The sequence below is a fragment of the Suricata suricatta genome, chromosome 5, assembly GCF_006229205.1.
Source record: "Suricata suricatta isolate VVHF042 chromosome 5, meerkat_22Aug2017_6uvM2_HiC, whole genome shotgun sequence".
NCBI classification, from domain to species: domain Eukaryota; kingdom Metazoa; phylum Chordata; class Mammalia; order Carnivora; family Herpestidae; genus Suricata; species Suricata suricatta.
The window spans coordinates 60,105,256-60,132,397 of NC_043704.1; the positions used below are offsets into that span (position 1 = coordinate 60,105,256).

General features: G+C 36.9%; 1 protein-coding gene across 2 annotated transcripts; it reads right to left on the bottom strand.

Moving 5' to 3' along the window:
* Positions 1-26,560, bottom strand: NAA50 (N(alpha)-acetyltransferase 50, NatE catalytic subunit). 2 transcript variants are annotated; one of them, XM_029939322.1, is made up of 5 exons: positions 26,237-26,560; positions 5,102-5,235; positions 4,557-4,676; positions 4,129-4,195; positions 1-2,959 (listed from the first exon to the last, which is right to left on the bottom strand). In XM_029939322.1, exons 1-5 carry the CDS (start codon positions 26,242-26,244, stop codon positions 2,782-2,784), a joined length of 507 nt encoding a protein of 168 aa, XP_029795182.1. In that variant the 5' UTR covers positions 26,245-26,560; the 3' UTR covers positions 1-2,781. The 2 variants fall into 2 exon arrangements, with proteins under 2 accessions (XP_029795182.1, XP_029795181.1); XM_029939321.1 differs by having other exon boundaries at positions 5,102-5,238.
* Positions 26,561-27,142: the final 582 nt, after the last annotated feature.

The following is a 27,142-nucleotide window of genomic DNA, read 5'->3' on the forward strand; positions in this document are numbered from 1 at the left end:
TTACTACCAGAACATCACATAAGTTTATTTCAGATGTAACAGCAATGTTAAAATCAACAATTTTAATTTTTAACTGCACCAAGTAAACTTAGCCATTTAAGTATTTTTAAAGTTATTCCCTCCAAAAAACTGAGGGAGCTTTTCCTTTCCACCCACAAACCACGGTTTCCCAATTTTTGGAGGACTTCCAATTGATGAGTAAACTGCTTTGGGGATATTTTAGAACTTCTTTCCCCAAATTAAAAATTATCTGGACAAATTATATATTGCATAGATTTCTCTGTAGATTCTTTTCTTTAGAACCTAAATGCAATTACAATACAGGATGATTTTTACCTATTTGCCCCACAGTAAAAACTATCTGTCCTAAAAAATATGGATATATTCTCTGATCTTCCAGTTAATAGAATTGTTTTACCTCAACTTTTTATGTTGCAAAATAACTAACTCAACATGGGACATTATGTGAGTCTTTAGTGACTCACAGGCATACGAATCAGTGCCCAGCTCCTACTGCTTCTACATCCTCCTCTTCCTTGAATGGATGGAATTACTTAATACAAGTCTAATGTAGGACAATTAACCCTTTTCAAACATTTAAAATTTAGGTAAAGTCATTGTCTAGTGTGGGGAAAAAAAAAGTATAATGGTAAGGAGCCTACACACTCAACTCACAATGTCATTTTCCTCCTTAAATAACATGTACTTAACGGTCATGAGGCAGCTATTCAGTTTTCAGTAACCACATTTAGGGATACATTCATAGGACTGAGAAGATAGTCCAGGTGAAATGATTATAGAAATAGAGGCAGTGTCATCTCAGAAAACTCATTTATATATCAAAATCTATTTTGATATCTGAAGTTTACAAAAAGGCTGAATTCTTCAAACTAAGTATGCCTTCTGTAACTCAAGCACTCTTCTCTTGGCAAGAGCAAGCTGAAGCTTATCCATGAAGGTAAAGGTGCTTAATGCTAACTTTTTTCCTAAACTTATATTTGGACTGCTTAAGAAACTGAAACCCAAGAAACCAGCATGGTCTTTCTACATTTTTACTATCTTAAGATTAGAATCCTATAAACTCATTCAACTATCTTCCTTTTCTATATTACTCTTGGCACTCAATTAAGACCGCTGAAGTCTATTGTACTTTGTACTTTCACATTCTCAAATAAGAACTTAAGATTACAAAATGTGCATAAACATTGCGTAAAATAATTTTGTCATTTAATATATTTGGAGAGATGAGACTTCTATTATCAGAATTTACATGAGGATAAATATTATGAATCATACTTTTTTTTAAAGTCAAATGACAAGAAAATTGAAGCTCTGTGCACTGTTTTCAAGTCTAATGAAAACATTTCATGGGCCATCAGTATTGGCAATCTAGAGAATTTTAAAAATTGGATATGGGACAATGGAGGAAAACATGAAAATTTCAGATGTCTCCTATCTTACAAAAAGTTATCAACCCATCCAAGCCACTCCCTACGTGCCAGAAAATGATCTGTCATGTCAGTAGAGGAGGTCACAGTGAAATGTGTGTTAACACTTCTGAACTTCTACTTTTCCAAGAATAGAAGCAATTTGTTTAACAATTTCTCCTCCCCCAAATCCTTAAACTCAGTTTCATAGGCACAGAAAATAAGCAAATCTGGGATGTTCTCCAACAGATAAGCAATAGCACAGCTATGTTATTCTCAAAAATACTGTCTAGATATTCTCTCCTATATAATCAGATGCTCAGTGGCCACACACTTTTAAGTCCGCATTAGCTGACATTAAATGAATTTATTGTGCCACAAATCCATCAAAGCTTCCTTTTAGGTGTTTTTTAGTAGGTCCAAGAGACGATATCTGCTTCAGATTTATTTAGGGGTATTGACCTGTTAGGACATCAACTCCCATTTTTAAGGTCAGACTAACTGTTGCGGGGTCTACTGAAGAAAAAAGACAGGGAAAAAAAGTAAATCACAATAAACCTCTTTAGGTCAGTTAAAGGCCATATCTCTAGCTGGGATATTAAAAAAAATTAATCTCACCAGCCCACACTCTAAAAGTTAATGCCACTAATAACAATCACAGCAGGAAAAATAAACCTGCCAACAACCAGCCCACTCATGTAACTCAAATACTGAGACCAAAGTAAAACACTACCTACCCAAACTGTCCCACCCACTCTCAGCAAGGAAGAAAGAAATAATTGCTTAAAAAACAAAATAAGCTTAGTATTTCTTACAAGGATAATGGTCCAACTCCTGAGATAACACTCAGAAGGACAAAAGGTGGAGTGAAGGCAATGTCTCGGGATTAGTATCCCAGTCTTGAAAAACCCAAAGTACCACAAACACACTAAACTTGTCTTTGAATTAGAGAACAAGATATTGCTGCTGTTTCTTTTTGTCTTTTGATATACACAACATTTTGTAGGCTCTGCCCTTCAATGTGAAAGCAGGATGTAAAAAAAAAAAAAATTGACACTGACACCCAAATTTTGGGGACCATATATCTTAACTATGAAACCAAACAGATCTATACCTCCTCCTTCCTACAATCAAACCACCTCACAAAAATAGGAAAACTAAAACAATCCAAACATGATTAATTTTGAAAGTCCTTGGAAGTATTAAACCTTGTAGAGGAAAGAAAAAGAAAGAAAGGAATACAAGAACAAGGTAGGAGGTGGGGGGGGGAGAAAGAGGGGGTAAAAAAAAAAATCAATGGGCCTCTCTTTTATTTGGCGACAAGCAAGTGCAAGAAAGTTCATTTCTAATTTGTTCAGTTGTCTGTCTTTTGCACATCTGCATTCTGGCCAGAAGGGACTTTGAGGTTTTTCTGCAGCACATGAGCATCTGCGGGCTCTATCCTCTTATAGTAGTTCTTCTTTGTCTCAATAATCTCAAAGCCAAACTTTCGGTAGAAGTCAATTGCAGACTCATTGCTGATCTGGACATGCCTGAAATATAAGAGGGTATCAGAAAAAAAATTAAGACTTCATCGTCTTTTGCATATTTTGCAAATAGCTTCATATTGTTGGAGCTGGAATACTGCAGACATTTGCTAGATTCTCTTCATAATTACTAGTAATCAACAAAGACTAGGTATTTATTTCAGAAAAACTTAAGATGACAAATGTACACTTTTAACCTGTTGTATCTGCAAGAAGCTGGCTGAAGTTAGGAGACTCAGAAAAAGGTTTAATTCTTATAATCAACAAAGGGTAAAGTACCCTGGCTAGCATAACATTTTTCACTGCAAGGAGAGAAAGTATTCTTGGAATTATAAATAGGTAAAACACCACAGGGATGATTCAAAGACCATCCTAATAAATGTAGGAAAAAATGACAGAAAAATAATATTCTAATGTTTCAAATGCCTCTATATACTCTTTCTGATTAATAAAAAAGTGCTATATTTTAAAAATAGTTTTGTCAATTACTCCTTAAAACAGCATGACATAATTTAATCTCGTCCAATGCCAAAGTTAAAATGAGAATAATCTTAATATCGGTATTATCAGCTAGATACTCTCTGATTTTGATATTAAGCTCTACTACTAGTGAGTATGTCACTGAGAACCTTAAACAAAACCCAGACCGCAAACAGAAGGCACAAGAAAGGTAGTATTAATGATACTAACTCTTCATTTCCGAATTATTTTAATCTTGGTTTCATCCCTGTGGCTTTGGAGCTCCCACCCTAACAGAGTAAAGCAAAATGAGAATGTTTCATCTCATGTTCCTGATCTATTATTGAAACAAAACAAAAACTTCATAACCACTACTTCCATGGTTTTTCCAAAAGGCAATAAAATATGTAACCAGATTTTAAAGTTTCCAGTAAAGATTTCTACTGCCAATTTATTAAAATTCTTTAGGGGTGCCTGGGTGGCTCAGTTGGTTAAGCAGCTGACTTTGGCTCAGGTCATGATATCCCAGTCTGTGGGTTCAAGCCCCATGTCGGGCTCTGTGCTGACATCTCAGATCCTGGAGCCTGTTTCAGATTCTGTGTCTCCCTCTCTCTCTCTGTCCCTCCCCCACTCACTCTCTTTCTCGCTCAAAAATAAAGACATTAAAAAAATTAAAAAATTCTTTAGATAAGAACATTAAATATCATTTTACTTACAGATAGATGTTGTCAAAAGTACCATCTTTTTCACAGATGTTTAAGACATGATTTAACATTTTTGTTCCTATTAACAAGACAAATAAGTAATCTTAGAAAAATCAATCTTTACATTACACATCTAAATCACCATAACACTTATTGAGTCCTAAAAGATCTATGAGGTAAACACTAGACAACCCAATTTTTGAAAATTTTGTTCTCTCCCTACTATTAACAGGTTAAAAACTCTAAAAGAACCTTTACATACAAGCCCTGCCAGAGAAAAGGAAAGAAAAAAAAAAAAAAGCAAAAGGGGCATCGATGACAAATCTATATAGGGCTTCCAGCTGAATTACGTTAATAAATATGGTTTGACTCAATAGGTCAGAAACAGTAATGATGTATTTATGCTTCATTACACAAATAAAAAAAACAAATAAATTTACCTATTCCTAGCCTTCGGTACGGTGCCAGACATCCTAGTGTCATGATGTAAAGTCTCTTCTGATTCTGTGAATGATCCACCCTACAGCACACTGCACCTACTGCAATATCATTGAAATACGCTGCCATGGAAAATATAAAGATATAAAGTTCAAAAGACAGAACACATTTTATCGAATCTTTCTCCCCTTCTAGAAAAACTAAATTATTGCTATCAGCATTAAATTTTATCAGCTACTCTGAACAGCAAAAGCCTCAAAAATTTCCTGTATCATTTTAAGGATTTAGGCATCTTCCAGAGTAAAGACAAATATGTGAAAACACACAGGCACATACTAAGTAAGAGAGAAGGTATTTAGCATTTTCTTTTAAAATTCAAATATTTTGTCTTGACTTCTCAGAGATCTTTCTCAAAACCTGAACCACTTCATTTCCTCACTTGTAAAATGAAGGAATTAAATTAGTTAACTCTGCTCTAATATGAAAAACTAGGGATCAAGAACACCAACAAAACAAATGAAGGGAGGAAATAAAAATCGTATTATACCAAGTTTTGCTAGCTCGCCAACCTCCAGCACATCTTTGTAGAACTTGTCATTGTAGCTGACTGGAAAGATGACCTGGTTTAATCTCTTCAACTGTTTAATATTGTGTGGTGTCACATCTCCCAGTTCGATCCGGCTACTGGAACAAATCAAAATGTACTCAATAAAATATAATTAGCTTCATTTGTTAAGATAAACATACTAGTACCAAGTCTTTTTTTACCTGATTCATAAATCCAAGATTTCGGTGACTTTATATTCCTACAATGATTACCATTTATAAGATTCTGCCAGCCATTCTATCCAGATTCAATTTGTAGTATTCATACAATTATATATTTAGAGATAAATACAGTAAACAATAATTACTCAGAAGACCAGACTAATAATCTATATAAATGCCAGAATCTTCCTTGTAGCTTACAGGTTTTAGGTATCTATTACTGATCCAAAGGACTGATGATACCAAATATTGGCAAGGGGATGGCAAATGGGATTCTTATATTCTGCTGGTGAAAGTATAAATAGATACAGTCTCTTTGGAACACAATCTAATACTATGTATCATAAAGCTTAAAAGGTACATCTTCTTTGTCCAAGTAATTCTATTCTAGACATTTATTCTCAGAAAATAATCCAAATGAATAAAAATTACATATGTTGAACCAGGAACCACCACATCAGTTACATGGGGTGGTATTCAAAATCCAGATTCCTGGACCTCATGCCCCACTTTCAGAAGCAGAATCTCAAGCAGTGGAACAAAGGAATTCACATGGTGGGGGACACCTATTTGAAAACCACTTATCAAGAATGCAACAGTAGCATTTCTGAAAAACCAGATGTAATCAAAACAACTAGTTCTATGGGAAAAGGAATTAAAGCTAAAATGATTTAGATTCATAGTAACAAAGTTGTTTTGCCTATAAAGCTGTCAACAAAAGGATTTTTTCTTAATAGCTCAAGTCCGTTTCTCCACCATAAGCTAAAGGTTGATCAAATGTGACAAGACAAACCTGAACAGCATCTATACATATTTTTCTTCCTCTTACCACTAGCACTATCATTAGTAGATTTGCTTACATACATTATTGGCCTTCTTAAAAAATCACAACAGTAGATAAAATCCTTTAAAGAAAAGATGATCAAACTGAAATAAAAATGAGTTAAAAAATAAAACAATCTGATGTCAACCAAGCAGCTAATGTGGGTTCTACTCACTGGGTGCTAGTTCGAAATCACAATGGCATTAGTCAATATTGAATAGCGATTTGTTATACTGTTTTCCAATTTTTAGACATATAAATATGGGTAAATATAGCCTCTCCTAAGTATTTTACAACTAAAATGAATTCCCTTTGTGAGATTCAGATGTTCTTTAAAGGTTTTATCCCCCTAAGAACAACTACTCTCTTCATAAAAGCACACCCTGGCTTTTGTCTTCTTTAAGGCTGAAGGAAATTTCACCAAGTCTTTTCCTGATTAAAACCTACTTAGGCTCACTCACCCACCACCTGCCACTCACAGGTTTTTTATTGGTAGATACTGTTATGCTGTAAAGCACAGAATCCTTAAAATACAGAGATCATATCTTATGTACACTATTCTTTTTTTAGAAAAAGAATTCCTCCCATAATTATTACATCTATCACCTCACTTTTTGGTTTTTTATTTTGTAAGAATATTTAAGTTCTACTTTCTTAGCAAGTTTCAATTATACACACAGTGGTATCAACTATACTCACCTTGTTATATGTTAGCTCCTCAGACTTTATTCACCTTATAGCTTAAAGTCTATACCTTTCTACCAGCCTCTTCCTATTCCATATCCCAACCTGGCAACCCCTTATCTACTGTTTCTAAAAGTTTGACTTTTTTTTTTAAATTTTAGATTTCACAAATAAGCGATACCACTGTCTGCCTGTCTGGCTTATTTCACTTAGCAGAATGCTACTCTTTCACTGGGTATAGCACCCCAAATTGAGTATAGTAATTATCTATTGAAATCAAAGAGTTAGTCTCCGTAGTTTAGAACAATCACTGAAAAACTACATTATGAAGTCTAATACTAAACAGTAAAGAAAAACGTGACCTAGGAAGCCAATCTCCTAAACCATAAGTGAAAGAACAAGAGTTTTTAAAGAGTTTAAGAACGATTTGTAGGTGGGGCACCTGGCTGGCTCAGTAGAAGAGTATACAACTCTTATCTTGGAGTTTTGAGTTTGAGCACCACGTTGTGTGCAGAGATTACTTAAAATACATACATACATGCAAGGAACAAAAAGAATGATTTCTAGGTAATCACCACACTTCAAGTATCTTTATAACTTTAAAAATAACAACCAGGTATTTCTTGACTTCATACAAAAGGAAAAGGTGGTTATGGTACAGTGTGTTAGAATTAAACCAAATAAAAGTTAATCACTAAAAAAGTTTCCAGGAGAGTAGGCAGAACAAGTCTAAATACAGAACACTGTATTAAATCATTAAGAAATAGGCAGTTTAATCTTTTCCTGCCTAATCTGAATGAATGAATGAATGAATTCCAGGTCTTGGTTTAAGAAAAAAAATAGGGTGCCTAGGTGGCTCAGTTGGTTAGCGTCCAACTTCGGCTCAGGTCATGATCTCATGGTTCGTGGGTTCAAGCCCCTCATCGGGCTCTGTGCTGACCCTGCTTTGGATTCTGTGTCTCCTTCTTTCTCTGACCCTACCCTGCTCACACTGTGTCTCTCTCGCTCTCTCTCTCAAAAATAAATAAAACATTAAAAAAAATAAAAAATTAAAATTAAAAAAGTCCATTACCATAGAAACTACTTAGGAAGTGAAAATCCTTTAAGACTACTACCAGAAATAAGTTTGATGTATACAGTCTCCCTGTATTTTTCTGTACACACACACACACACACTTCAAAACAGAATTGGTAATACTATGAATATAGTATGGTGGCTGTTTAAGAAATATCTATTAAATATAACTTTGTCAGCAAAATTCACCTTCAAATACAGTTTAACTTTCATGAACATATGTCAGAATGAAATAGAATACCTCTGTAATCTTGATCACTTAGCTCTGAATTATTTTAAGATGTGGATAGTCTAAATATATCAGAGTAATAGACTTGTAAATAAAATTTAGCAAAGAACGTTTAGCATCAAAAGCATAGAGTGCTATGCAGTAATGGTGAGAACATGACTGTAAACAACTAATAAGCTTTGGAAGTTAAAAGAAATTCCAAACTCTATTAGAAAATTAAAGAGAGCTTTCACTTTCATGAATTCTGTGAATTTGAAATTTTCTAAACTTTTAATGAACATAATAGTTGCTTATTCAAAGCATAAATGGGGTCTATTTCAACAAATATTTCAATACATATGTGCTAAAATGTGGAATGCAAAGGAATTTACACCTAGTAGGAAACCCAGGCGTGTGTATAGATTCATCACAATATATTAATACACATTAACATATATTACACATATATACATAATTTAGTATATATATGAAATACAATATCTTAGTAATAGCACACGGAGAGTACATAAGTAATACTAGAATGAAAGTGATCTGGGAACAGATTTGAAGGATGACTAAGTGTTTGTTCTGAGGGAAGGTAAGAAATGAATTCTAAGGAGAATATAGAACATAAACAAAATAGCAACAATGTACTTCCCAAACTACAGTCAGTCTGAGTTGGTAAAAGAAAGTGTACTGTGTGGCGGCCATCTCCCACCTGGCATCATGGCCACCCATAGATCTCTGGTGCCCCCCAAGACAGTGAAAAAGTTGACTAGGAAGTTCATCCGGCACCAGTCAGAGGGATGTGTCAAAATTAAGCACAACTGGCAGAAACTCAGAAGCAATGACAATAGGGTGCAAGGGCCAGATCTTGCTGCCCAACACTGGTTATGGGAGCAACAAGAAAACAGAGCACATGCTGCCCAGCATCTTCTGGAATTTCCTAGTTCACAATGTCAAAGAGCTTGATTTAAGTGCTCTTGATGGGCAACAAATCTTATTTTGCACAGATTGCTTACAATGTCTCCTTCAAGAACCACAAAGCCATTGTGGAAAGAGTAGCCAGCTAGCCATCAGAGCCACCAATCTCAATGCCAGGCTGTGCAGCAACAAAAATGAATAGACAGTTATGTGCATGTCGCATTTGTGTTAATAAAACCATAAAACTACAAAACGGGGGCCGTGCCTGGGTGGATCAGTCGGTTAGGTGTCTGACTTTTGATTTCGGCTCAGGTTATGATCTCCAGGTTTGTGAGATTGAGCCCCGTGTCAGACTCTGTGCTGATAGTGCAAAGCTTGCTTGGAATTCCCTCTCCTTCTCTCTTTGCCCCTCCTCCACTCAGGCTCACCTTCTCTCTCAAAATAAATAAAATTTTTTAAAAAGTGTGTTTTGTGTAAATGTAGAAGCTGGGATTGGAAAGGAAGGAGAACAATTTTATGAAGGGCTTGCACATCAAGATGGTACCTGCCTGTCTTCTCTATCCACACTTGTTCTCTAGGTTGACTTCAATATCATAATTTTAGGGCTTTAATGCTGCCATCTCCCAAATCTCTCTGGCTTAGAGGTCACTCCAAACCTCCAAAGCATCTGTAGTAGACACCTCAAATTAAACATATCCAAAACCAGATTTCTGATCTTCCTCTTCAAATCTGCATCCCCAGCAGCTTTCTCTGTTGAAAGCCTCTTTATCCTTGGCTGCCGGTTAGTCTCTTACCTCCTTTAAATCTTTATTTAAATGATACCCCCAAGAAAGCTTATTCTAACAAACCTGTTTTTATTTCTTTATAATATTCATGACAGGCTTTCTTATCAATCAAGATTATGTTAAGCCTTGAACAAAGTTTCCAAGTGTTCCTTCTTACTCCTCAGTTGTCAATGTTTGCTTCATGTATTTTCAAGTTATATTAAGAGCATAGAGTTGCTAGTAGTTAATGAATTGCTGTAATATTCCCAGTCTTAAAGTCTACATTGTTCATCAATACAGACATACTGCTTTCTTCTAATCAATGCTGCATCATGCATCTTTACCATCTTTTACTTTCACCTTCTCTGTAACCTTACATTTAAAGTATCTTTTGTGAACAGCATATACTTTAGAGTCTCGCTCCTCTAATTTGACAACTGGAGTACTTTTTTTTGGTTATATAATTCTTTAAATATGATGCAGTGTGCATGTATTACTTTTACTTATTAAAACAACATGAAAGAAAAAAGGGAAAATGTCATCACATTGAGTCATGCTAATCCTCACTGTATTGTTCCAATTTTAGTCTATGTGCTGCCAAAGCAAGCACTTGACAACTGGAGTATTTGTCCAGATCAATGTAATTATTGATGTAGTCTATTCAAGTCCACCAGCTTGCATATTTCCTTTATGTATTAATTCTCAGTTTTTCTTTATTTTTCAAGCTTTTGGGGGAAATCAATTTTCATCCTTAGCTTTTAAAAAATGTTTTAGGGGCCCCTGGGTGGCTCAGTAAGTGTCTAATTCTCTTGATTTTGCCTCAGGTCATGATCTCACGGTTTGTCAGATGAGCCAGATGAGGCATGCGTTGGGCTCAGTGCACAGCCTGCTTGGGAGTCTCTCTCACCCTCTCTCTTTCTCTCTCTCTGCTCCTCCCCCCAAATAAATTTAATAACCTAAGTCTACATAAAGTTAAATTCACTTTTTTTCGTGTATAGTTCTGAGTTTTTACAAACATGTAAAATGGCAGTTTTCCAGACAGAGATACATCACCCCAAAAATCTCTCATGACCCTCTGTTCAATTCTACCACCAGTCCTAGGCAACCATTAATGTTTTCTGTTCCCCATCTTTGCCTTTCCAAGAATGCCACTTAAATGGAATTGCATAATACATAGCCATTTACTTGACTTCGTTCATTCAACATAATGCTTTTGACATTTACCACACTATTTTATCAACAGTTCATTCACTGTTATTGGTAAATAGTATATCCATACTATGGTTTATCCTTTTGTTGAAAGGCATTTAGGTTTATAGTTATTGGAGATTATGAATAAAGCTGTCATATACATTTCTCTATAGGTTCTTGTGTGAACATAAGCTTTTAATTGCTTTTGAATAAATACCAAAGAGAGGGAATGCTGGATTATAAATGTAGCAGAGTTCCAGTTGTTCTGCATCCACAATTTGGCACTGTCAACCTTTAAACATTTACACTATTCTAATAGGTGTGTAGTGACATTTCATTGTGGTTTTAATTTGCATGTCTCTAACAAATGATGTCAAACATGTTTTCATGTATTTCTTTGCCACTGACAGAACTTCTTTGGTAAAGGAGCTGTTCAAATCTTTTGCCCATTAAAGAAAAGTGGGTTTTAAGTGTATTATGGATATATGTTCTTTGTAAGCTAATGTACTGCAAATAATCAGAGACCCCTTCCCAGCTTTTATTTTTCTCTTTAAAAAAAAAAAGTTTACTTATTTTTGAGAGAGACAGAGTGCAAGTGGGGAGGGGCAGAGAGAGAGAGAGAGAGAGAGAGAATGACTGGATCTGAAGCAGGCTCCAGGCTGTCAGCACAGAGCCTGATGCGGGGCTCAAACTCACAAACTGCAAGATCATGACCAGAGAGAGCCGAAGTCAGATGCTTAACTGACTGAGCCACCCAGGCGCTCCTCTTTTCCTCTTAAATAGCCTTAAGGTATAACTTACATACCATAAAGTTCATGTTGAAAACGAGAATGTGAATGGGGGAGGGGCAGAGAGAGGGAGAGAATCCCAAGCTGGTGCCATGCTGTCAGCATCCAGCTCAACATACGGTCCAAACTCACAAACCCTGAGATTGTGACCTGAACCAAAACCAAGAGTTGCATGTTTAACCAACTAAGCCACCCAGGTACCCCTAAAATTCATTATTTTAAGTGTTCAATTCAATGATTTTTAGACTATTTACAGATCTGTGCAACCATCACCTCTATTCAGCTTTAGAACATTCACATCACACCCCCAAAATCCCTTGTGCAAATGTGAAGCAAATGTCCTTTCCTACCCAAAGTCAGCCACTAAATCTTTCTTTCTATAGATTTGTCTTTTCTGGACATTTCATATAAATGGAATCCTACAATAAACATGATCTTTTGCACTGCACGTCTTTCATGTAGCATGTTTCTGAGGTTCATCCCTGATGTAATGTGTCAGCAGTTGAACAATATTCCATTGTACGAATATACTATATTTTGCTTATGCATTCACCACTTGATGGCCATTTTAACAATATTTACTTCATGGCCATTATAAATGCCACTGTTATGAATATTGCATAAAAGTCTGTGTGTGGACATAGCTTTAGTTTCTCTCTGGTAGATATTTAGAAATGAGATTGCTGGGTTGTATGGTAAATATGCTTAACTTTTTAAAGAAACTGCCTGTAGTAGATAGAATAATGACCCCTAAAGTATGTCCATGTTCCAATCCTAGGAATCTTTAATGTTATTTTACATGGAAAACATGCTTTGCAGATGTGACTAATACCTTGAAATGGGAAGATTAACCAGGACTATCTGGGTGGGCCCAATGTAATCACAGAGGTCCTTAAAAGTGGCCTAAAAAGCTGAAAAGGCAAGGAAATCGATTTTCCTCTAGAACCTCTATAAGAAACACAATGTTGTATAAATTTCCTAAAGCCGCCTTAACAAATTACCATTCAGTGGCTTAAAACAGAAATTTATTTTCTGAAAGTTACATAATCTGGAAATCCAAAACCAAGCCAGCAGGGCCACGCTCTCTGGATTTGACTAGAATCCTTCCTTGCCTCTGCCCGCTCCTAGTGGCCTCAGATATTTCCTTGCTTGTGGCAGTAACAACCAATGTGTGCCTCCATCTTTACATGGTGTTGTGTGTGTGTTTGTGTCCCCCCCCCCCACCTTCCTTTAAGAACAAAGGCCATTAGATTTAGGGCTTACCCTAACGAGAATACTATATTAATTATATCTGCAAAGACCCTATTTCTAAATAAGGTAATGTGCCAAGGTTCCAAATAGACATGAATTTGGGGGGGATACTATTTGAATTCACCATTCATATTAACACTTTGGCTTTAGCTCAGCAAAACCCATTTCAGACTTTTGACCTCAAGAAATAAGGTAACAGATTTATGGTTTTTTTATTTTTGAGAGACAGAGTGAGTGGCAGAGGTGCAGAGAAAGAAAGGGAGACAGATCTGAAGCAGGCTCCGGGCTCTAAGCTATCAGTACAGAGCTTGAGATGGGGTTCGAACTCATGAGCCGTGAGATCATGACCTGAACTAAAGTTGGATGCTCAGCCAACTGAGCCACCCAGGAGCCCCCAGATTTGTGTTTTTAAGCCATTAAGTTTGTAGTAATTTTCTATAGTAGTAATGGAAAACACTTTTAAACTGTTTTCTAAAATAGCTGCACCATTTGCATTCCTACCAATAAGTTTCTCCACATCCTCACCAACACTTTCACTGTCTCTTTACAGCCATTTTACTAGTGTAAAATGATAATCTCATTTGATTTGCATTTTCCTAATGACTAATGCTGTAGAACATCCTTCTTTATGATTATTAGCCATATGTATATCTTCTCCGGTGAAATGTCTAAGTGTTTTGTCCCTGGTCTAGGCCTGAGAATAAACCTATGATTTTAACATTAATTAATAAAAGAATTCTTATTTTTATACTGGATTACTTATTGAATTGTAAGAGTTCCTTACATGCCATATTATATATATGTGTATATATAAATTTATATATTTATAGAATCTGGGGACAAGCCCTTTATCAGATATATAATTTGCAATTTTTTTGCCAATTTTTGGCTTGCCTTTTCATTCTAACAGTGCACCATGCTAATGTAAACTGTTACTAATAGGGGGAACTGGGAACTCTCTGTACCATCTTCACAAATGTAAAGCTAAAAACTACTCTAAAGTAACTTTATTTTTTAAAAAAGAAGGAACTATCAGATTAAGAGATGATGAGGGGGTGCCTAGGTGGTTCAGTCAGTTAAGCGTTTGACTTTGGCTCAGGTCATGATCTTGCAGTCCATGAGATCAAGCCCCATGTCAAGCTCTGTGCTGATAGCTCAGAGCCTGGAGTCTGCTTTGGATTCTCTGTCTCCTTCTTTCTGTACCTCCCCTACTTAAACTGTCTCTCCAAAAAATAAACATTGAAACTAAAATAAAAAAAAAATTTAGCCAATGAAAATGTATAGACCTTTTTGGATTTTGATTTGAAAAAGACATTTATAAGACAAACGAGAAAAAACAAATACAGACTGGGTGTTAGATCATAAGATGATATTAGATATAACAGTATTAAAATTACTTAAGAAAAAAGTTCTTCCAGGGGCGCCTGGGTGGCTCAGTTGGTTAAGCAGCTGACTTCAGCTCAGGTCATGATCTCCCAGTTCATGGTTTCGAGCCCCACATCGGACTCTGTGCTGATAGCTCAGAGTGTGGAGCCTGCTTCAGATTCTGTGTTTCCCTCTCTCTCTGCCCCTCCCCCACTCATCCTCTGTTTCTGTCTCAATAATAAATAAGAACAAAAAAAATTTTTTAAAGTTCTTCCATGATAGGGATTCATACTGTGGTATTTACAGATAGAATGGGATAGTATGTCAAGAATTTCCTTTGAAGTACTCCAGCAAAAAAAGAAAAAGGGAAAGTATTAATCAAAGATGAAAGAACATGAGAATTAATACTATCTATTGGAATTGAATGCATTGAGGACTCAATGCACTATTCACTTTTGTAGGTGTTTGAAAATTTCCGAAACAAAAAATAAAACAAACATATGTTACTAATTATCTAAGAAACTACAACCTGTAGTATTTTGCATTTGTTTAGTTCTGTAGCCAGCTTTGTCCAAGAAAGAACAAAGATTGTAATTCTGATACTAAAACTCAAGAGTAGAAAGCATTTGATAACTTTATGCTCTACTTGAAAAACAGTAAAGGACAAGAATCCAAACCTTTAACAAACCACAACCCCTCAATTTCCAGCTGCATCAAGTCTTCGGTTTGCAGAAAAGCTGACTGAGAGCTGGATGAAAATGAGACTTCCATTCTGGTACAGGCTTCTTCTAAATTCGTAAGTCGCAGGATAGCCTGTTATACAGTCCTTGCTTTTGGTGTAAACGGCCTACATGTCCTGACATTTTTTTCTTCCATTAAAACTGTCAAACATTTTTTGGGGTAAGATTTAGCATTTGAAAAATTATTTACATAATGTAGCTTAAATTTTTTTTTTAAATCTTTATTTTTGAGAGGGGGGAGGGGCAGAGAGAGAAAGACAGAATCGGAAGCAGGCTCCAGGCTCCATCTGAGCAGTCAGCACAGAGCTCAATGCAGGGCTCTAACTCACAAACCGTGAGATCATGACCTGATCCAAAGCTGAGTGCTTAACCAACTGAGCCACCCAGGTACTCCTAATATAATGTAGTGTAAATGCTACCTAATGTGTTTAGAAGCAATGTTGGTGTTAAGTAGATAAAAACAGATAGGAGAGGGAATGCACCCAGAGTTTTCCCATTAATTTAACTCATAAGGAAAAATTCTCTTTTGTGACACATCACTTGGAGAGTTATTTCCTGAAATAAAAATTCTGCATAATATACATCCTGATTACATAAACATATCACATTACCAAGAATATCATAGTGAGGGGAACCTAGGGGGCTCACTTGGTTAAGTGCCTGGCTCTCAATTTTGGCTCAGGTCTTGATCTCACGGTTCATGAGATAAAATCCTATGTAGGCGTCTACTCTGACAGGAAGGAACCTGCTTCAGATTCTCTCTCCCTCTCTCTGCACTTCTCCTGCTCACACACGCTTTTTCTCTCTTCCTCAAAAAAAGTATCATGGTGAATTAGAACATCTAAAAACATAACTATGAAAAGAAATACTAGAATTTAGGGGTAAACAAATAGGAGCCCATAAAGAAGTCTGAGAAACAATTTTCAAAAGAGGAGGTATAAAGTCTGGAGAATCAGTGCCACAAAATCCAAGAATGGATTCCTAACCTGGCTACATACCAGAATCACCTTTCCAGTTAAAAACTCAAATTTCCATATCCCACCATGGGCTCTTTAATAATTAAAACTTCTTATGTTATCCACACAAATTTAACACCCACCTAAATTAATAAACTTCCCACTGCATATGTGTAAATTTCCATATCCAAGAATTCTGGTGAGGGAAAAAGAGGCTAAAGATGATCACAGAGAAGTGGATTTCACATAAAATGCGGAATCATTTTCCTTATGTAAGTAAACAGTATATTACACTATAGCTAGTAGTGAGAGTTAGTCTCAAATTCAAATCAGCTTGACTCCTGAAACCTGGGTGGTTTTTTTTTTAATCTTTATTTTTGAGAGTGAGACAGAGAGAGACAGAGTGTGAGCAGGGGAGAGGCAGACACAGAATCTGAAGCAGGCTCCAAGCTCCGAGCTGTCAGCACAGAGCCCGATGCAGGGCTTGAACCCACAAGCTGTGAGATCATGACCTGAGCCGAAGTCGGACACTTAATCGACTGAGCCACCCAGGCGCTCCTGAAACCTGGTTTTTGATCACTACACTGTTTACTTACTTTGGTACAATTTAAAGTAATTTAACAATATAAACTATCTTAATTTATCAGTTTACGGCCTCTATTCTGTAGTTACGCCCAAAATTCCTGGACTAAAAGTCAAATCTGCTACATCTAGTAGACTCAACAGTTTCTTATTTTTAATTTAATTTAATTAATTAAATATAATTGCTTATATTTAAATCAGAGGCTTTTACATAAAGCCTACATTTCTGGTCTTTTTTTTTTTACTCATTTACCTTATCTGCCTGTTCCTAGGTTCCTGTTGGCACTAGTTTACAATCCTAACTGTAAAAAAAAACCTGAATACAGTAGTAATTCAACAAATGGAATTATTCTTTTGGCTCAAGTTTATGTGACATTATTTTTTTTTCCATGTTTTTCAAATCCATAACAAACCCTAATGTTTCTTCATACCAAAGATTTTAGAATAAGGATCTAAAGGCGGAGTGGTGGTAGTGAATGATACAGCAAAAGTGCCCTTGTATATCAAGTTCTTAGATTTGGAACATAGCTTATTGGCTTCCTACTTTATACAGCCTATTAGTTACTTATTTGTATCAGCACCACAAGATGAATCTGTTAGTCAAATTTCTACCATCTTTACACTTAAAATATGGTAGAAGAAAACCTTACACTTAAAATATGGTAGAAGAAAACCTTTTTTTAAAAAAAAGAAAAATAAATTATTTTGTGTGTGTATGTGAGAGAGAGAGAGAGAGAGAGAGAGAGAGAGAGAGAGAGAGAACAAGCAGGAGAGAGGAAGAGAGAGGGGGAGATAGTGAATCTGAAGCAGGCTCTGCACTGTCAGTGTGGAGCCCGTTATGGGGCTCAAACTCATGAACTGGGAGATCATGCCCTGAACCAAAAGTCAAATGCAGTATAATTGACTGAGCCACCCAGGCATGCCTATGGCAGCAGCAAAACTTTACCTATGGCTTAAAGCAAACACTGTGCCACAATGAGATAATGCATATTAAATATTTAGCTCAGCAACATCAGATAATAAGTACTCAAATGTTTTTAAGCTATTAAAAGTAATGCCAATTATGCCCATAATTATAAAAACAAAATTTAGTGGCAATATTCTGAAACGCCACAAGATGGAGATATGACTACACAAAGTAGGCCTTTCTCTACAAAGTGTGACTTTTTAAGTTACATTGCAGAAAGACAAAGTGAAGAACTGTATAGAAAAAGCTTAAAGCCTAACCATTTATATTCTAAATGAATACTGAGTACAACTTAGCATAAAATTTTAACTGCTTGGTCATTTCTTGTGCAGTGTTTGATTTGGGTCCATTCCCCTAAATTTCATAGATGATGGAACTAAAGCGCAGAGACAGATATACCAATAGTTTATACAGCCAATTATCAATAAAGCCAGAACCAGGCCTATGTCTACACATTACCATTACAATGCAAGATTAGCCACCCATATGACTCCCCTCAAAAGATTCTCTTTACTCCTCAAGCTTGAGAAAGAGAAATACCAAACCTGGAATACTTACCTAAGGTATACTAAAAGGGATTTGCAAAAAACTTGGGCTCAGGGTAGGTAATTGTCTTAGCTAGTATTAATCTGGTTCTAAATTCTTGCCGTCAAGTAAATTACATGAAAGATTAATTTACAAGTCTGCTGAGCAGTGACCAAAGCACAGCTTAAATACGAATTGCTCATGAGATCTTAACCCATCATCCTGCCAAGATTTCCACCTCATCTGACCTGTATTATACTGTTTGTACCTTTCCAAGGCATAGTATCTCTGTACCACTCTAAGCATTTGTTTTTACACCTTACTTCTTCTACTGAACTATAAGACTTAGGGCAGGACCTCAAATATTTTAAAAAATTGATGAATTACTTCCAGTAAGTACAAGAGGCCCTTAATTTAACTGATGGGCTCTCTCTCATCTAGATTTTAGAGCAGTTTCTCAATCTTAGTACTACTGATATTCTTTATGGGCTGGATAATTCTTTGTTGTGAGGACTTTGCGGAGCACTGTAGGATATTTACCATCATCCTAGCCTCTATCCACTAAATGTTCCACCCCACTGTGACAACCCAAAATGTCTCCAGACATTACCAGAGATCCAGGAGTGGAAGGTGTGACCCTGGTTAAGACTCACTGTTCTAGAGGTTTAGCAGGTATCGAAAAAGTGGTGGGTGAGTAGATTAGCTCTGCAAGCTGTATGAGTGCAAGAATCAAGTGTGCAAAAATGTCAATAACTATTTGCTGGGATACTAGAAGTGCTAAGAACACATCAGATGTAATCTACTCAAATAACCTGAAATAAAATAACTTAACCTGAAAATAACCAAATTATCCTTTGATAAATTTTCCCATGATCATCCATTCATACGTTTTTACTTCTGGGGCACCTGGGTGTCTCAGTGTGCTGAGTGTCTAACTTTGGCTCAGGTCATGATCTCACAGTCTGTGAGCTTGAGCCCCGCATTAGGCTCTGTGCTGATGGCTCAGAGCCTGGAGCCTGCTTTGGATTCTGTGTCTCCCTCTCTATTTCTCCCCTGCTCACACACTCTCTCTCTCTCTCTCTCTCAAATATAAAGAATTTTTAAAAATTTAAAAATAAATAAATAAAATAAATGTTTTTACTTCCAAATCTGAGCCCAAGCACATATTTCCAACTGCTTACTAGTTATCTCTACAGGAATCTTAAATTCAACACATTGAAAATTGAACTCATCATCCTCTATAGGAAATTAGAACACCTATCTATCCTCTATTTTTAGGAATAGTCCCATCACCCATCCAATATAAAAAACTTAGTTTTAGATGTTCTCTTATGTTACATCTTAATCCCTGTTAATTCTGCTCCCCAAGTATCTTCATAACCTGTTTCTACCTATACCCCTTCTCTAAGCAGTATTCTTCAGAGCACCATTTCAACACAAATTCTAACAGTCTAATGAAGAGAAATAAAACGAAAATGAGGGAGACAAAGCGATCAAAATGCAGTCAGAATAATCTTTTGAAAATATAATATGATCACTTTATTTTTAATGCTTAAGACTTTTTAATAGCTGCATATAACCTGCCAGCTAAAATTCGAATATCACTGCATATAAAGCCCTCATCACCGAGCTATGGTCACTGGCCTCACCCTCCTCTCCCATTGGTTGTTGGCAATATGAAACTACTCAAAAACTCCATAACCCACCAAGCTTCCTTTCCTTCTTGGTTCACCTCTGTAATGGTTTTTTCATTAGCAAACAATACTCTATTGTTTGTAGTTTATATTTATATTGTTTATAGTGTATACTATACCTATAAATATCGTAAGGATTGAGAATCTATCTGATATTGGTATTAGAGATCTGTTAAAAAAAAAAAAAAAAGCAAAAGTGCCATGAGGGAGGGGGATAGGAGAGCAGGTCTCAAAAGGCAGACACAAGAGCAAAATGAAGAAAGCAACTTAAGAGAGGACAGTTAAAATATGATCCATGATTTCAAAGTTTTGTTTCTTGGTATCACAGAGAGTTAGAACTGATAAGAGACCAGGATGGCAAACAAGTGACACACATGCCTTAGCAGTTATGGTAGATATTAATAGTCAATGACATCACTTTTTTTTGGCAATCTGAAAAATCATCAGAGCTATCAGCAGATTAAATACCGATAAAATTAGAAGGGGCACATGAATTTCAGCCTTCAGCTGTTCCTATTCAGGTTCAAGCTGTTCTCTTTAAAGACAATGAAACCAAGTCTCAGAGGTCAAAAAACCTACCAGTGACCCTAATGCTAATTGTTGTTAGTGGCACACTGAACTATAAAATGTGGTTGCTTTTAGTTCAATGCTTTTTGCATTAGAGTAAGTCTCCTTTACGAGAATAAATTATGCTATGAATAATAATCTATACAGATTGGGGGGAATCCAAGTATATCTTTAAATATATTTTAGTTTTCTGAAAAGAGAAATAAGAATTGTTTAAAATGCTGCTAAGTACAATTGTTCTGCTTACACCAGTTTAACAAGCTCTGTAAAAAATTTCTTCTCATGTTCTAGGTCCTAAACTGTTATCACTCTGACAATATTTACTAATTTGAATGTCTCAACCCCATTTTCTAAAGAATACTGTATTTGACTGCTTTGTAATTTGAAGTCAAAACGCAATCCAGATTAAAAACTGATAAGCTATACAAATAACAGGTTAAGTCACAAAGATATACAAATGGCCAGTAAAAGTGGGAAATGTCCAACTTGACTATGTAATCAAATTAACAGTAACAAATAAAGGTGGGGAGAGAAATACCATTTATCATCTAAAACAGCAAAGTAAAACTAGGCTATTATGTGACTATGTCCCCAAATTCAACTTGTAAAGAAATTCTTATTTCTATCATTTTACAAATGCTCAATGTATGCCACTCATCTCAGAAGAAGGTAATTTATATTACTGATGGATGAAACGTCTTTTTCCATTTCCTTAAGTTTTCTGCAAGTGCCCCTCCCCTTCCCCATTAGCCCTTGGAGAAAAAAAGGGCACTCTCACACGCTGTTGGCAGTATGAATTGCCATTATCTTTCTAGAGATCAATTGGCAACAAATATCAGAGATTTTTAAATGCCAGCACCTTCTGATCCAAAAAATTCACTTCTAAGGAATTATTCAAAAGAAATAAGAATATGCATCAAGTAGTTTTATAAGCAAGCATTTACCGCCATACTATCGAGGACTGAGAAAAAGCCTCTGGACTTCAAAACCAAGGGTCTTCCACTAACAGCTTCAGTCATGATAGAGGCAGAATTACAGCAGGTCACCCTAGCTCAAGAAAGGCAAAATGCATACTTCCAATTATCCCTTCTCCACCCATGGCAGACAAAGTAACTAGATTAGAATATTTTAATCTAAAACCAAGAGTGGCCTCAGAATCCTTCACCAGAGGTATAACCAGTCATACACTATCTGCTGGCCCACAAACTGAACATTTACTATTTAGAAACTCCACCTGAAAATTGAATCCTAAGCAAAGAGATCATGTTTTACACAATTTTCTTTTCAGAATCTAGTCCAGCACTGTCCAAAATAAATACAATTAGAGTCATAGACATAATTTACAAATTTCTAGTACTTACATTAACAAGACAAAAGAATAGATGAAATCAATTCAATGTGTAATCAAAGTAAAAATTAATTTCCCTTTTAAAGAAATCTTTTTTTATAACAAGTCTTAAAAAAACCAGTGTGTACTACACTGCACATATCAATTCAGATGCTAATTTTCTTCTCAAATATTTTATTTATATTTACATTTCACAAAATTTATAGTAGATTCACATATCTCGGTTGTTCCAAACATACCTAAAAATTGTCCAACAACTGACTTTGAGTATCAGTTTTTAAATTTAAAATTTTAATTAAAATTTAAAATTTAGTTTCTCAGTGACACAAGCCACATTTCAGTGGCTCAACAGCCAAATGTAGCTGGTCATTACTGTATTAGACAGGACAGGACTAACATTTTCCCAATAAGTTAGGCAGTGAACGTATATAGAAACTGACAGAAGAGATCAGATCAAGAAAAAGCAGTGTTTGTCATAGGACAATTACATAATTTTGCAGTTATTAAACTGTAATATACACAATTTTCATTTCTATGATGAAAAGGAAGTTTCTATCAGTTGCAACTGGTATTTTAATGGTTTCTGTAGGCTGTGCTAAAAAAAAAAAAAAGGACAACCACTTAAATACAGAATTGAAAAGTTTTATCTTTTTAGATAGCACAAAGCTGGAAGTCATAGCTAATACTTGGAAGAGAAAATCAGAAGTCAAAAGATTTCCACAGGCCAAAATGCAAAACGTCAGTGAAGGAAAATTTAATATAGAGATATTAGTTTGGTCCAGCAAAAGTGCTATCTTTGAAAGATAATGCTTTATATGGATAACTGTTAAAAATCTTTTTCAACCCAGAAATTCTTGATTATTCTTTGTTCAGAACTTTACCAACAACTGTCCACAATTTTGGGGAAAAAAATCACAACACTGATGTCAACACAGCATTAGTCACTGGTGCACACATCTGTATTGTTAACGGAACAACTTTCTAAATTATATAATGATTCTATTTACAGATAGATGCAAACACCTAATCTTATGACTTATGATGTAGTTGTACCTGGTCATTTACATATTAAAAAAAGAATCTTATCAGGGCTTATTTTCCTTTATTTCTCCCTTTTATTGGTTAGGTCATTATACTGATTTTCTAAAACAAATCATGATAGGTTATTTTATGTGAATTCATCTCAATACAGCAAGGGTACATTAAACATCCCACAAATTACTGGCTTCATGGAAACCTGGAGTATAAATTGGAGATTTACAAAGGTTCCTGAATTCTCTTTCAGCCTCACTGCCTGTCCCCCAACAAAAACAGCAATACAATCTTAAAAAAAAAACAAAAACCTGTTTTATTGAAGTATAGATTTTGTATGGTAAAGAGCACAAATCTTGTTAACAGTTCCATGATTTTTCAAATATACATATACATTCATGCAGTCAATATCCAAGGTAAAGATAGAGAATATTTCTAGCACTTCAGAAAACTCTCTTGTGCTCCTATCAGAGGTAACCATTACTCTGAGTTCTTCAACATATTCTTTTGATTGCAGAATCTTTGATTTTAATATTTTAATTAGTAAACTACACTGTTCTGTATACTGTACTTATCTTACTGTCATCTACTTTCCCATCTTTACTTTGCACACATTCACATTTTGTTAAAGACATTTTTATTAAAACTAATTTATACTCCTTTGCTACAACTGAAAGGTAAATGAATTCAGTTTTACTTTCTATTATACTAATTATATTGTCATTTCAGTCATGTCTGTGACTTGTTTAAATATCACCTTCCCTAGAGAGGAATAATAGATAAAAATTATCATCTTACCATCCAGTAATTCAAACTACAACATTCCTGGTCCATAAAAACAAGCAGCTTCAGTACAAAGGAAACGACACCTTGTAATATACTTCAAATTTCTAGACCATGCACATAAATATACACAGTAATTAAAAACTGGAAATATATCTACGTTCCTATGGGGGAAAGGCAAATATACACAAACACAATGAGATGTTTTACTGCTACTACCAATAAAAACCACAGATAATATAGTAACTTTAAAAAGTTTGAAAATGATAGTGAATATAGGCCACCACATAAAACATTTAAATAGGCTGCTTTAGAATTAGAAGTTCTTCAAGAGTCAGGCTTATAACGCTAACCACATTGTGCATAATGATACAAGTCTTTGAACTCAAAGACCTTAGACCCTTTTTAAAAATGTCTATTATCTTCATTTGTTCGCTGCCTTAAATCAAGACTTAGAAGTGAAAAACGTTTTAAAGTCCCATCTTAACCTGGGAGTTAGTTGTCTGGGAAGTTAAAGGGACTATTCCAGTGAAATCATCTTAAAAATTTACCATTAGGAGGAACACAACTTTAAGCTCCCAATCATAAGTGATAGGAACTAGACTTAAGGACTTTTCATTTTGGGGATAGTTGCTGGCTCATGGTACCAATTCAAGAACTAAAAATTTCCTCCAAATCTGGCCAATTACTCGTTTCTGGGCATTTGGCACCATCATGTTGTTACACATATAAAACACCATTTTAAATAAAGAGCTAAGTGCCTCGTTTGTATTTAACTGTAGGAAGATTGTGAATAATATCGTTTGACCCCATTTCTATTGTCAAGTTAGGTATCAGAAAGAACATTACACCCCAGCAAGATAGAGTTAGACCAGGGATTTTGGTTCTAAACACCCAGTATAAGTTCTTGGAGGCCTTCCTTTATAAAACCATGCAGAGTCTCAACCGTGGGGCCTATTCAGCCTCATTTTTAGTACTCCTAACAGAACAAGATAAGTATTGCACGCTGATGAGAATACAAAAATGAGTAAGAGACGGCATCCATAGTAAAGGGGGAAAAAAGAAAAAATCTCACTAAATTATATTGGATCATATATAAAATAGCCAAACTTCCTAGTTTATGGCTCAAATACTACAAATACTTCCCATACCTCAACTAGTATCCTGATTGGAACTCTTTAGTATCTGACGCAAAATAGTGCAGGTACTATGAACATTTCATTACTCCTAAACTCTAATGTAAGACATACAATTAAGCATTAGAATGAATTTCCAGTATTTAAAGCAAACTCAGAGCAGGGAATCATATTACAGACCTAAGGCCAAACTAAACTTTCTTGGACCTCTGCGACCCCACACACATACACAGACCGAGATAATACTTAAAGCCTAGTTCCAGGCAGTATGAGATTATTTCAAAGACTTTTTCATCCTCAAAAGGCTGAACAGCTTGTAAGGCTTCACTAACTCGAAACATAATTACAATTCTCAAAAAAATTTTTTTTCTATGTTTCTTATTTATTTTTGAGAGACAGAGAAGAGAGCGCGCCAGCTGGGGAGAGTCACAGAGACAGGGAGGTACAGAATCAGAAGCACGCTCCAGGCTCTTAACTAGCTGTCAGCACAGAGCCAGACGCTGGGCTCGAAACCGCGAACCGTGAGATCATGACCTGAGCCGAAGCCGGACGCTTAACCCACTGAGCCACCCAAGTGCCCCCATAATTACATCTCTTTAACTGACTAGCTATAATAGAAAAAAAAACCCCAGCTTTAAAAACTGATAAAAGGAAGGCTCCAAAACGGCTTAGATTTAGGAAATATTCTCAAACACTGTGTTATGTAATTACTATTTTAACAGTATGTAATTTAATAGTAAGGTGACATCATCCAAATGGGAAGAGTTGAACCAATATAATCCCTAATTTTATCCAGGAGGGAAACTGTGAAGGAATATTAATTTTTCTAATCATCTGGAAGAAAAGCTTCCTAGGAGTAACCAAGAACCCCTTCAGAGCACAGGGGCAACAGTAAACTACTGGAGCAATAGCTCCATCTACTGATCGACAATACTTCCTTAAACATTTTGGCACCCCAAGACTATAGAGCTCAGGCTCTCTCCCCCTCCTCCACTCGCTCTGACCCAACCCAAATCCAGTTGAGTCACTAGCTCTTAATACTCATCCCCACGCTCTTTATTCCAACTCCTTCTCCCTCCAGAAGGTTCTGCCCGGTTCCCAAGTGTAAATAAGACTGAAAGGTGTCAAAGACCGCAGCCCCTAGGGTTGAGCCTAGATCTGAAGAGGACAACCAGATCACTCCACTAGGAGTGGCGGGCCGGGGGTGGCTCCTCCGTCCGCTCCCAGGTAGGAGGCCCAAGGAGCCTCACAAGAGCTTTTCCCCTGTTGCCCCATTAGGCTGCTAGACTCCGCTCAACCCATACTCGTCCTCCCCGCCGAAATCCTGGGTTCCCCGGGTTTCGCCCCTGCCGACCCTTCAGCCCGCCAAGAGCCCGCGCCGAGCATCCACCTCCTCAGCTGAGAAGAGAAGCCCCGAAATCTCCCTCCGCCGGGTCTTCGCCCGGAGTCTCTCCCCTCCTTCGCAGCCCCTCTTGCCCGCCGGGCGGGCCCTGCCCGGCTGCCCTTCTCACCCTTTCATCTTCCCCGCCTGCTGAGGCCGTTGTTACCACCGATATCAACGCCGTTGTCGTCGCCGCCCTGAGCTCTCCGCGCCCTCAGTTCGGGCCACTCAACCCCCACAAGCCGACTCCCCGCGTAAGGCAGGGAGCTGAGCGGGTGACGGAGGCCGCAAGAGTCGAACGCAGCCCCGCGTCTCCGAAGGGGGCGGGGGTGTCTTCCGCCGCCGCGCGGTGCTGCGCTTCTCCACACGTGCACACCGGGCAATCGACTCCCGCCCGCGGCCGCCGCCAGCCAGACCCGCCGCCGCGCTGTGACCTTTCACCCCGCCCCCTCTGCGCGCCGGCGCGCCGGCCGCTTGCGCGCAGCCGCAGTGCTGTTTTCCGTGCACCCTTCCCCCTCCATTTCAGGACCTCCATTTTCCTACTGGGCTGTGGCTTCTGGCGTCATCTTTCTCCTCCCATCCCTTACGACGCTACTTGTGGGGCTTGCCCGGTAGGCCCTGGCGGTAAAATCCGGATTTTTCCACCCCTCCCTCTCTTCTGCCACTTTAGCAAGATCAATCTTCCCCGACCCTGTTCTTCCAGTTAGTAGTCTCCAGAACGACCTTCAAACACTGTCTCCAAGTAGGATTTTATAAAGATGGATCTTTTGAGTGTAAAGGAATCTGCGGTAGATTCAAACTGAGATGTTTTTAAGACTAACATAATTAACAATCGGCCAGATAATTTGGCTTCCGTCCAGCACGTTCCAAGCTTGGGGTCACGTGATTGCCTGGGATTAAGCCTGGGATTTCACCCTCCAGCCGCTGTGGGACAGAATGCCATCGCCATTTCCGGTCCTTAGATCGTAGCGTAAACGTCACTTCCTTAGCAATGCACTTTAAACCTATTTCACACAAGCTTTCCACATTACACTTT